Below are 13,170 nucleotides of genomic sequence, written 5' to 3' on the forward strand. Positions count from 1 at the left end.
CTTCTTTACTGATTAGGGACTTTAGTCTCACTTTATATGAATGCTTACTTCATTAAATGAGGTTAAGTATTTGAAAAGAGATATTATTGTTTATACAGTAGATACACTAACAATAATTATTTTTAAAATAATTTTATTTATTTAGTTATTTATTTAAAGTAAATTTGAGATTTTGTGATGGATTGTTGAAACTTAAAGGGAAAAAAACTCAAATTCTCCTTTGACTTTAGTCTGACATTAGCACTCAGACGCTTTTCTCTCAACTTTTTTACTCTCATCTTTAAAATTTTATAAAAAATTAAAAAGTAATGTTGATCCAAAATTATTTACATGTATTTATATAAATTTAAGCAACTCTTTGAGCTTCCACATCTTTGGATTTCTCATCTAAACTTTTTATTTTAATTTATATATAAATATATCTTTATTTAATCAGAAATTATTTTAGTATTATTTCTCAGATTTACAAGGTGAAGGCAATATATATCTTTCTTTGCCTCAATAGATAAAATTAGAATACTCTAATTGGATGAATGCTCTATCTTGTAGCTGAAATATAATTGGATTATATGGCTTTAGCTACACTGATCATAGATTAGGATGTAGGGCATCCTTGTTCCATTTAAAGTTCTTGGATTTCTTGAAACAGGATAGACAAGCTAAGATGCTGATAGACTCAACACCAAAAATGCATGACAAGTGTGTGTGCAAACACAAATGCAAATTATCACACAAACTAAATTGAGAGATAAATGAATAGTTTGCAACTTGAAAAATGTTGAATATGTTTGGTTACTAAGCAACTGACATACAGTATTTTTAACACAATGTATTTTTGTTTACTGCAGTGTAGAAAATCATGAGAACATTAGAAAAACTTTGTATTATAATTTATACAATCATGCTGGTTTCTTGTTCCTCTAACTTCAGGTGATGCCTCTGTTTCCTGAGACAGGATTAAAGACCAATAATCACTGTTAAAACCATGAGAAAAGGACTTCAGATGGGCTACTCCAGAAATCTAAAACCAGAAAACTAAATGCAGTCACTGAAATGTTCAACATGCTGCAAAAAAAGATTACCAAACAAGAATCTTGTAGTAATAGTTGATTCTTTTTGCTTAGTTATGTATATGACTTTGTAATAGTTTATTCTTATCAACCTATAATTTGGATCATTTCTTAATTTGTTCATGCTAATATTCTCTATATTGTTTCAATTTCGTCGGATGTCTCCAAAGAGACCTTATCAACCTATAATGGATATAGCAATCATAATTAGTCTCTTCTAACTTGAAGCTTGTACAAAATCTTCTACTATGATCTTGAAGTTGAAGATGCTTTTAAAATGCTACATCTCTCTTTTGATGCAGAAAGAAGGTTTCCTCTCTTAATTTGTAGTGACAAAACTGGCTAATCAAAAGCAATATTCATATATACAAATTTTCTTTTTCGACGATAATACGAGATCAATAACTCATCGAAATACGACTAAAATAAAGGAGACAAAAAAACAAACATAAGAGAATGCTGTTCACAGCTGAAGTGTCTTCCATCATGCATCAACTTACTGAAGGCCTTCTTAGAACCAATGATCCCAAATCTCCAGCTAATCTTGATAGTGAGAATACCTAATGCTAGCAATCTAGCTGTTCTAGTAAAACAACTAGAACTGATTGAATTTGAGGCACTCATGAAAATCCATTTAATCCTATCATCATTGAACTGAAAGATGATTAAGAGGGTGTAATATTAACAGCCTCTGTTTCTTTATTCAGCAGCTTGCAGGTATTCTGCATGGTTGGTCACCACAAAGTAATGGATTGGGTTTTCATTGTATTATATTAGATTGTTTATACTTTTTGTTTAGGTATGGAATTAACTCAATCATGCAAGAAACTACCTAATTCACTTCATTTCTCTGTTGAACTTTTGATCAAAATCAATATAACATTAAGATGAACTTGATGGGCAAACATCCCCTCCTACTATTGATTATAATAAGAACCTTTCAGTTTATGTAGAATGATGGGAGGAATATATCTTTAGAACAAGAAAGCTGAGGGAATAAGAAGCAGAAACTTCAGAAGCAGTGTTTTTGTTTGATTACATCTGCCAACCAAACTATACTCCCCACAGTTGTGATGGAGGAGAAAGAAAACTTGTCAGTCCTATAAGACCAAGTCTTCTTTGCTTCTAACCACTCATTGTTCATTGTATGTGTTGCTGAAGTAATTTGCTTCCTCTTGTTGATCATGAAGGGTGAGGAATATGACAAGGTAAGACTTCTTCCGCTGAGTTCAACAGTGTTGTAGCAGGACAAATCTAAGCATCTTATTCAAGAATGTTTCAGCATCAGGATTGGAGATTTGTAGAAGTATGAAGAATACATAAACACAAGAATCAAACAAGAAGAAGGATTAATGAGCTCTCGGACAGAGGCGTAGACGCAGTCAACCCGGTTAAATGGTGGACTCCAGGGGTCGTTTCTAATATTCCTCGATCCACATTTTAGTATCCTGTACCCATCTATAATCCCAAAAGAGCAGCTATCGGCGTGTAGAAGGCCTTCGATCCGACTTTGGCTCAACTGTTACAGCCCGTCTAAAAGCTCGTGTTATGATTGGCCCTCCTATCCGGTCCCATGCGGATGTTTCTCCGTTGACACCAATAGGAAGACTCCTTCATCTGGTTGCTGCCTTTACCTAGACAGAAGCTATACAACTGCGATCGCATCTTGAGGTTGTCTTCCCACGCTCGCCTCCTCTTTTTGACCTCGCGGTCTCCCTCTGTGCGAGTCCATTTCGCTCGTTCTTCGCCAAATTGATGCGAATAAGAACGAGTGTAGTCTACCGAAGACTTCAAAGTGGGAACCGATTGCTTTCCCTTTGCGTCGAGAGGTATGTGTTCGCAGCTGAGCTGATTGAGGTTTTGCCCTGCCATCTTTGATTCCAGTGGTCGAGTTCTCTTGACGTTTTCTTCCTCCAGGAAGAAAAAGTTCGATTTTTTTTCTTTCTCTTATTGTGCTCATGTGTTGGATTCTTGATTTTATTGGTTTACTTCTGGTTTTGGAGATGGAAGATAAAAACCCCAACGGAAAATTCTTTTCTTTGGTGATGCCGAGTTCGGAATACTTGCAATTCTCTTGCGGAAAAATCAAAGTGGAATGGGTTTTCATTTGATTCGGTTGGATTTTGTTGAATTGGTTCATGGCTTTTCTTTTCCTCTCGTTTTGGTTGACCGTTCTTTGGCTTTGAGCTTTGTGATCATGTGATCGACCCCGGTTGAGATTCTTCTCCTTCTCTTCTTCATAAATCAAGAACAATCTCTTGGCTTTGGCTTGAAGTTACCTTTTTTTAAGCACTGAAAAGTTAGTGAATGAAGATTAGCCAAAGTAATCCTGTTTGGATGTGGCAAAGTTCAAATATGATAATTCGTGCAATCGCATCGGCTATATGCTCACCATCGCAACGATGCCTTACTTCACAGTGCTGCAAGCTTATAATCTCTTTACAAGTTTGCAGTGAAACAACATGCCAAAAAACTTTTCCTTGACACCATTGTGGACAATTTACTTCGTTATATATTTGTTATGTAATTCATAAGCATTGAATATACAAACGTAGTTGAAATAAGCTTATTTGTTTTGATACAAAACTTGATATTCTATGCTGTGTAGGAATTCAAAATGTTATCTTCCTCTAAGATTCAGAAGGTCGTGAACAATGGGGAATCAGACTTATAAAATCATTATAGGGGTCTCAGTTGGGATTGCAGTTGGGATTTTGATCGGATGTGGTGCATTGATTGTTATAAGGCTCTATAAAAAACGTTCTTATGGCCAGCACCAATCAAGAGACCTCAGCATAGCATCTGTTCCCATACGTGTAAATGGAGTTAACACCAGCATTGATTCAAGTGCAACACTCTCTGGTTCTGGGACTAATTCTGGCTTCCAATACATGGCAAAGAGGAATGCTAACACTAAAGACCTTTTTGCATCTCTCTCAGGAATTCCAAGATATTCATACAAGTATGTCTTCTATTGGTCTTCTTAAATTTAATTATTATCTTTAGCTATGATTACTTATGCTAGAGCCTAAGCTATTAATTACTCACAGACATTCCTTTTATTTTCTGTGTGCATCTTTTGTTCAAGAGTATAATCTCAACATAGAATCTACTAACATTTTGCTTCCTGTGAATTCTTTGACAACGTTGGATTGACTAATATTTGATGAACTCTATTATATATCATGCACATGAGATATAGTTGTACTACATAATTAAGAATATCTCTAGATGGTCATGTTAACAAGAGGTTAGAGTATTCTTTTCTATGTTAACAAAAGAATACTGCATATAGATTATATGAGATATTAAGGTAGTGGACAAAATATCTCTACATAGTTGGGAGTATTCTTTTCTATGTTAACCAAAAAATACTGCATATGAAATTAGATGAGATATTAAGATAGTGGACAAAATATGTTAGATAAATACTTTGTTGAGTGAACCAAGAATACACTCATCTTCCTGATCAAGCACATAGTTCTGTCATGATTCAGATTGTGGCTGATATTTTAATACATCTCAGCTTGTGAATAGATTTTGGATATTGGAGAACCTTAGCTTAATTTAGTGCTCATGTTTGAAAGATCATAATTCTAACAAAAAGTTTTTCTTAAATATATTAAATGTGACATTATTTGCATACTAAATGTTCCACTCTTTACATGTCATTTTCTTTTGATAAGATAGGATTACCTAGTATATAAAATATATTCATGTTTAAGCAATGGTATTTAGTAATTTGACTTGATGATATCTTAAAATGTGTTATCCAGGGACATCCAGAAAGCCACAAAGAACTTTACGACAGTGTTAGGGCAGGGATCTTTTGGCCCAGTATATAAAGCTGCAATGCCTACAGGTGAATTGGTAGCTGTTAAGGTGCTTTCAAGTAATTCAAGCCAAGGAGAAAAGGAGTTCCAAACAGAGGTATTCTGTTCAGTCTTTAGACATGCATGCTTCTACCTTTTGTTCAGATTGTTAATTAGCTGGCTATTAAAAGTTGAAACTTCCATAAACTTGGTTTAAGCTTGACTTGGTCTGATAAAATCCCACTTGCTGAATCAGTACATGAAGTTTTCTTTGAAATTCAAGATTTCAGGAAGAAAGCTATTTTGAAGAACATGCACTTGATGGACATGTATTCTACGTGTGAATTCTAGTGGTTTTAATCTAGGTTTGTAGTTTCGTACCGTACCAGAGTTTCGAATTCAGCTTGGTATGGTACGGTACGATACAAGTATACCTTCAGTCTTTAGAAATGCATGCTTCTACCTTTCATTCATATTGTTAATTAGCTGGCTATTAAAAGTTGAAACTTCCATAAACTTGGTTTAAGCTTGACTTAGTTAGATAAAATCGCACTTGCTGAATAAGAACATGAAGTTTGCTTTGAAATTCAAGATTTCAAGAAGAAAGCTATTTTGAAGAACATGCACTTGATGGACATGTATTCTATGTGTGAATTATAGTGGTTTTAATCAAGGTATGTAGTTCAGCTCGGTACGATACGATACAAGTATATCGAGCAGTATGCTCTAGCGCAAGGTCTGTCATACCGAAGCGTACAGCCCGTACCGGGCGGTACGTACCGGTCCGACAGGTTACCAGTACGCGGACTGCCCGGTACCGCTACAGTGCTACAGTATTATACTGTAGCATTGCTACAGGATGAAAAAGTATAAAATTGTTCGGTACACCAGGGTATACCGCTCGGTACGCCCTGATGTACCGCCCGGTACACCGGTACCGTACCGTACCGTACCGAGCCCGGGTCGAAATGCCGGTATGGTACGGTACGGCGAACCTTGCTCTAGCGTACCGCTTGGTGTATATATATATATATATATATATATATAAAAGTTAAAAAATAAAAAAGGGGCGATGTTACGTTGTTTCTTCTCCCCGCGTGGGGAGAAGAAAACCTTGAAGCCTCAGCGACGTCGCCGAGGTTTCTTCTCCCCACGCCGAGGCTTCTTCTCCCTGCGTGGATTAGGAGAAGTCGCTGATAATGTCGAGGCCTCGTCACCTCAAACGAGGAGGTGACATCTCATCTGCAACGTCCGGCGAGGGAGAGCGATGATGGATCGGGATCGTCGAGGGAGAGCGGTGCCGGATCTCCAGGTTCTCCTTTTTCTTCTCCCTTTTCTTTTCCCTCTTCTTCTCCCTCGGCTAATACCACCCGGTAGCGGGCAACGACGGTCGAAATCGATCGTCATCGATTGATTTCGGATGGTAACGGGGCGAAAACAGTCCCAATCGACGGTACCACCCGATGGCGAGTGGTTCGTGTACCAGTCTGCTTGTGGATCGGTACGTATCGCCCGGTACGGGCAGTATCATTCGAAATTAAAAACCCTGGTTTTAACTAAAACATACCTTAGATGAGCCTGAAATTTATCCAAAACTTCATACTAGATGATAACATTGTCTATATGATGCAAATTAACCGAAAATCCCAATACTTTTATCTGATTCAGTCTAATGACTAGTGTCCAAACTAAACCCACAAGGCTCAGCCCTAAATTTAAATTATCCATGGACCAAATTTATAAAATAAAGAAGTTTTGAAATGTTGTTTGACATATTAAGATTAATACTAACCTAGCTTTTTCTTATTGATGAACAGGGTTTTTGTTTTCAAGGAAGATGAACTATATAGTCTTGGAAACTAACTTGAACCATTAGATATTAATGAAAAAGCTTGTGCTAGAGAACTAGACTTCTCTGTTCATCATGTCTCTCATGCGTTGTGTGAAATTTGAGATAATAGTGTCATATTCATAGTCACGTATCTATCTGCCTGAAAAGTCCATTGTTTGATTGATTCATAACATTTCATTCATCCAACCTTCTAAGTAGTATTTTGCCTTTGGCCAGTTACATATGAATATATCTTTTATTCAATCAATGTAATTTATCAACTGCTTATTTTTGTAGAACCAGTCAAATCCTAGTCATTCCATTTCTCAAGCACAGAATCAAGAATCAAGAATCAGTGGCTGCTGTGATCTAAAGTCCTCAAATTTCTGGCTATGATACTTTTTTTTATTAGAGGCTATACAAAAAATAAACCCATTTACCATGAGATAGATGGAAAATATGCCTGCAATTGTTATTTTCTAAAACATATCTTAATAAAAACAAGAAAAGTTCTGATTGAATCATTGCTGAGAAGTGAATGCTTCATTCAAATATCTGAATTATAATGGCAAGGGGGTGCTACCTTACTGTATGTCATTGGAGAAATAAAGTCCCAAAAAACAAAATGAATGTTGAATCTCTTTCAGCAAGACAAAAAAGATAGAGAACTGGCAAGTTAATGTTTCATACCGTGCTGCCGCCATGTCCCAGGCCACTGACCAAAATGGGGTTGTGGAGGGAATATAATCCTTAGTTTGGTTCCGAAGATGCATCAGTATTGTTTATGTACCATTTTCTCTACTGAAAAACTGTGTACGAGCAAATGTGAAATTTTAATATTCTTTTGTTATCTTTCACTTGTCTAGGTACTTTTGCTTAGCAGGTTGCACCACAGGAATCTTGTGAATTTGGTTGGGTATTGTGTAGATAAAAGCCAACGCATGCTCATTTATGAGTTCATGACTAATGGGAACTTAGCAAGCTTCTTATATAGTAAGTTCAAAATTTTCTATTCGGCTATGCAAAGCCAGCATCACCCGAGTTGCATGCCATACTAGTATACATATGAAGTATACTCTGGATGTTTCTACGATATCTAACTACAATCATCATCGAATTTCTGAAATATGATAATTGATTAGTTAACATGTGACTAAACAAATTTTAGAATTATCTTACAACCGTAAAACATCATTTCTTTGTTAATCAATCAATTATCATGATTCTATCACAATAATTGAAATATTAACCAAATGTCTACAATAGAGCTTTTTGTAGTTTATTGGTTTCTAACAACAAAGCCTAATTGTTTTATGCATCACATACACATGCAGTTCCATATATGAGTAAGTTTCTATGTCATAGAATACCTAAGTGCTTCTCAAACATCTCATGCTAATGAGTCACACAAGTAATTGATCTCATTGTGATTAAAGTAATCTACAAAACAAGCACTCTGTTCAATCATAACTAATTATGCCAACAATAACTTTACAGGACAAGCTCTGATATTCTGGACATTGCAGATGATTATCTGATTATACGGAAAGTCTAGAAATTTTTTCTAGCACACAAACTCGATAAACACTAAAAGTCAGAAATTGCATAAAAATCATGAATCTTATGTTCTGTTATCAATGTAGAGTGTAAAATTCTGCAATTGCTACCAAACAAACAAAACACATAAAGGCATATTGGCATGCTAAATTTTTTACAAAATTAATTGTCCATGATGGAGTTTGACTCTGTGTATGTTTCTCTTGGCCTTTATGTTAGTTGTTGCATGTGTGTTCTTCACAAACTCACTAGAAGTTCATCAAAACCGAAAATTATAAACTAGTACAAGAAGTTATGAATATCATGAAACGTCTTCTGTCAGTTTTATCCTGTTTCAGTCCATGATGATGCTGGACCTTGAACTGAAAATCTCAAATCTTGCATAAATTTTGATGCATTAGTGTCTAGTTATAGCAACTTAGGATTGTTTAATCCAAATATTTGATCAATTGTTTAGTTTTAGATGTTCGAACCGTGGTGTTTTTCTCCCAAATGATCAGCAATTTCCTTGCATTTCAAAATTTGTGAATAATTTGGATATCACTTTGTTTCTTTTCTTTTTCTTTGTTCAACTGCAACTGAACACTTACCATCATGAATGTTCTTAGGTGATAATCCAAGAATTTTGAGCTGGGAAGAGAGACTGCAAATTGCCTCTGATGTTTCACATGGAATAGAATATCTTCATGAAGGGGTATGTTATATATCTTATTTTCATATTGTAAATTGTTAACCACCCTCTAGGGCCAGTTAATTATACAATAATTTTTGAACAGGCAATCCCTCCTGTCATACATCGAGATCTAAAATCTGCTAACATACTCTTAGATAAATCAATGAGGGCCAAGGTGAGTCAACTTGCATGTGCATTGCAATTTCCATTTTTTTATATAATTTTCTTGTTATGATGACAATGAAGTACCAGTAACAAGTGTTTGGCCATTTGTTAATCCTTTATGGTATCAATTCAATATAATATTTGCTTTTGAAGACTTATTTCCATATTATAAATATGGATATAATTATTTCCATAATTTTTGTCCTGTCAAGAATTATGTTACCCATGTATCTGAGCTCAAGAGACACCCTTGGAAGAAACTTAAGATTTTCTTATCATCATGGTATAATCTTATAAAGAATCAAATTATGAGAACTTACAGACTTAATTTTCTTTAACAATGGTAAATTTTATAGTCATTTGACAACTTAATTCATTGAATTGTTCAGTGTTTGCTGATGCCTTCCTTGGTTTCTTTTTCTATCATTTATCATTGTTATCTCCTCTCATGTTTTTCACATTGAAGAATCTTGCACCTCATTTTCCTTTTATATTTTGTATTTGTGTTGGCAAATCATCAATGCTTTAGCCGAACTTGTTCTAACTTTTGAACCTATTACTTTTCATGTCTTGATTGTTGATCAGCACTACTGAGTCAGAGGAGATCTGCGGAAATTTTAGTATTCTGATACTATTCCAAACAACCACTTCATATGCATTCATAAACGAATTCTAACCATGAGTCCATGACCTTATAGGAATGGTTTGCTTCACTCTGTTAATAGAAGTTCACAAGACATTTTTGTGTTTTCTCTACCTCATCAGAGGCCTATTGGTAAAGACGCTAATGGTAATTATGGAAAGCAACCATCTTCCTGCATGCAACATGTGATCCAAACACAAAGACTTGTGAGGTTAACTTCTTCTAAAGTGGTCCCTTTGCTACATTATGATCATCAATCTTGCAGAGCTTCGTAGCAAAATCATGTCAATGTAGTTGCACTTAACCTCTTTTAAATTTATTCACAGGTCATTTTGTAGATTTTGAAATCTTAATTGATTCTTTTTCTGCTTTGCAAAAAAATGATCTACTAGATCTTAGGTATGTATTCTGGATAAGTCATAGTCGACATAATTATCCAGGGTCACACTTCTAATTTGAAGTTACAATACATTTGAGAAGTACAGAATGAAGTAAAAAAGATATTCTGTACAGTGCTGGAATAACATGTTAATAAATAAAATTGATAAATAAGCATGATTTAATGAATGCTAAGTCTATGATTCTGCACATACAAGTTGCAAGTTAGAATTGTCTGTTCTGATTATACTTTCTCCATTTGCTGAGTAAGTCACCATATTCCCAGATCTCTTTAGTAATACTTGACAGGTCGATCTTTCCAAATAAAACATCTAGTTAGCAACCGTAGCATATAGTATTTGTTTACAAATGGAGGCCAAGAACCTGGTAATGAGAGGAAATGGAAAAGGCCTTTAGAGTGGATGAATGTCTGAGTGGAGGAAATAAGGATTTGTCCGTGTTCTATCTGTTTGAAGCAGAGAGAATGAAAAGATTCTGGGTTCTGATGGGCTTTGCCAATGAACACAACAAATTGTATGATTGAACATGCACAGGGAACAGTACATGTGGCCATGCACATGCGGTCCTGCATATAGATTGAGTGGATTTTACTAACAGGAATTTTAGTCAGTTGTCTTTAATTAAATGAGAATATATTAGCTGATATTTTGTTAAAGAGAGAGTGCTTTCCTGTTTCTGAAGCACAAGCTCATATCAGGTCTGTCATACCGAAGCATACCGTCCGGTACGGGCGGTACATACCGGTCCGACAAATTACCGGTACGTAGACCATCCGGTACCACAACAGTTCTACAGTATTATACTGTAGTATTGCTATAGTACTACAGTACTATACTATAGCACTGCTACAGTATGAAAATATAAAATTGTTCGGTACACCAAGGTGTACCGCTCGGTATGCCCTGATGTACCGCTCGATACATCGGTACCATACCATACTGAGCCCGGGTCAAAATGCCGGTATGGTACGGTACGACGAACCTTGCATATATTGATAAATTTCTTGTTGAAACTAGAACCCATGCTTATTACGGAACTGCTAGTTGTCAATCTGTCTACACGTGCCAGAAATCTTTTTACCGTTGGAGATGCATATGCAGATAGTGATTTGCAAGAACTGACTTGGATGTTTCAGAATTTAGTTGGTCTTGTAATTTTATTTGCTGCCTACATCATGTAATTCTTTCATAATTAATTTTCATGCCAATTATCCGTGCAGGTTGCTGACTTTGGGTTGTCCAAGGAGGAGACATTTGACGACAGAAAGTCAGGCCTCAAGGGTACATATGGTTATATGGATCCAGACTATATGTCAACAAGCAAATTCACAAAGAAGAGTGATATATACAGTTTTGGGATTATATTGTTTGAACTAATAACAGCAATAAACCCACAGCAAGGTCTAATGGATTATATAAATCTTGTAAGTTCTTTCTCTGCTAACCATAGATTTAATTGTTTTAATGAAAAGAAACATAACCTTATCTCTAACTTCAGTGGGAAACATTCCATAGACTGAAAGAAAATTAATTGGTAATCTATACATGGTAGAAGAAAATTTGCATTCTTTTTTACATTTACTGATCATTGGTTAAAGGTTATTAAGTAGTATGTACACGGTAGAAGAAGCCACATTCATCTGATAACTAAACTATAAAATAATTACAGGGATTCCAACACTATTATGTTGCATAGTTTCTGTACTTTCAAATTTTGGAGTAACTAAAATGTGAGATTTTACTCACTATTAGAACTCCAGTTATGCCCAACAATGAATTTTAGCAGAGTTAGAATACTTGCTTTAATCTAGTTTGCCAATCTAAGGAAGTGCCACTTGTATCCAGGTTTGATACTGCATCAAGTTTGTTAGAACATTTGTTTTTAAGGACTACATAAATGCTGCTAAGTGACAAATACACTGACCCAACACTATATTTTTCACGGACTGCCATATGTTGTTGCTTCCAGGCAGTGATAGGTGAGGATGGCAAAGCTGACTGGCAAGAGATAGTTGATAAGAAACTTGTTGGTAGGAGCAACCCGGAGGAAGTGAGGCTTCTAGCTGACATTGCTTACAAGTGCTTACACAAGACACCAAGAAGGCGCCCCTCGATTGCCGATCTTACTCTGGCTATTTCAAGTATAAGACAGCGGCGTTTAATTAACAGCGACACCTTACCTTCTTCAGGAAGTGATGATGCATCTAGAATCATGAGGAGGATTGAGAGCCAACAGGTGGAGCTGAGTAACGTGACCAGTTTGAGAAGCCACATGTCCCTGAAAGTATGAAATATCAAGTTAGATCTCAGGGATTTACACATTAGTCATTTGCTCCCTGTGAGGCTACTGCTTGGCTTTCCATTACTATGTTAATCGAAGTCGAATCTTGATGGTGGTATTTGACAGGGATGCATGTGGATTGACAGAATCCTAGATTAAGAGTTTCAACTTGTACATAATGGCCTCTTGCATTTATCAGTTCATACATATTCTTTCTTGCTGGTGTACTGTTAAACAATCCTATTGATAATACTCATATATCAGTAGAGAGTTCATATAATTCTGGATACTCTTGTCAGGTTAGTTTCAAATGTCTTGTAGAAAATCTTCTGGTGCTGCATATGGATCGACTACCAAGAAACCAGGAGGAAGTATACACCCCAAACAACATGGATATAGAAACTATGGAGAAGGAAAAAAACCTCCAACCCAATACTACACTTTCAAATTTGTAGGTCTAGAGCAAGTAACTTCATCCTTTGAAACTCTCTCTGAAACCTGCATTTGTAGTCATGATTTTAAATCTTTTACACATCATTTGAACAAATACCTTCTATGCATCAAGATACAAGTCTTCTTGTATGATAAACCTGTGACCCAAATCAAGCCAAACACAATGCATCAATTGTGATACCATAAACCTGCAAATCTCAGTTGCAGCTTCCATGCCAAAAAGCTAAAAGTCCTTTTCTGAGCATATCATGCATGCCAAGTATGCAAAAGCTATGTTCTATGATTTC

General features: G+C 35.7%; 1 protein-coding gene across 2 annotated transcripts; it reads left to right on the plus strand.

Annotated features, from left to right (window-relative positions):
• Window positions 1–2,763: 2,763 nt before the first annotated feature.
• Window positions 2,764–12,719, plus strand: LOC135637564 (calcium/calmodulin-regulated receptor-like kinase 2). Of its 2 annotated transcripts, XM_065150147.1 has the most exons (8): window positions 2,764–2,899; window positions 3,679–4,032; window positions 4,847–5,000; window positions 7,580–7,706; window positions 8,879–8,964; window positions 9,047–9,118; window positions 11,370–11,573; window positions 12,119–12,719. In XM_065150147.1, exons 2-8 carry the CDS (start codon window positions 3,725–3,727, stop codon window positions 12,437–12,439), a joined length of 1,272 nt encoding a protein of 423 aa, XP_065006219.1. In that variant the 5' UTR covers window positions 2,764–2,899; window positions 3,679–3,724; the 3' UTR covers window positions 12,440–12,719. The 2 variants fall into 2 exon arrangements, with proteins under 2 accessions (XP_065006219.1, XP_065006220.1); XM_065150148.1 differs by lacking the exon at window positions 9,047–9,118 and having other exon boundaries at window positions 12,119–12,650.
• The last annotated feature ends 451 nt before the right edge of the window (window positions 12,720–13,170 follow it).

Source organism: Musa acuminata, chromosome BXJ3-5 (assembly GCF_036884655.1).
Source record: "Musa acuminata AAA Group cultivar baxijiao chromosome BXJ3-5, Cavendish_Baxijiao_AAA, whole genome shotgun sequence".
Lineage (NCBI taxonomy): Eukaryota > Viridiplantae > Streptophyta > Magnoliopsida > Zingiberales > Musaceae > Musa > Musa acuminata.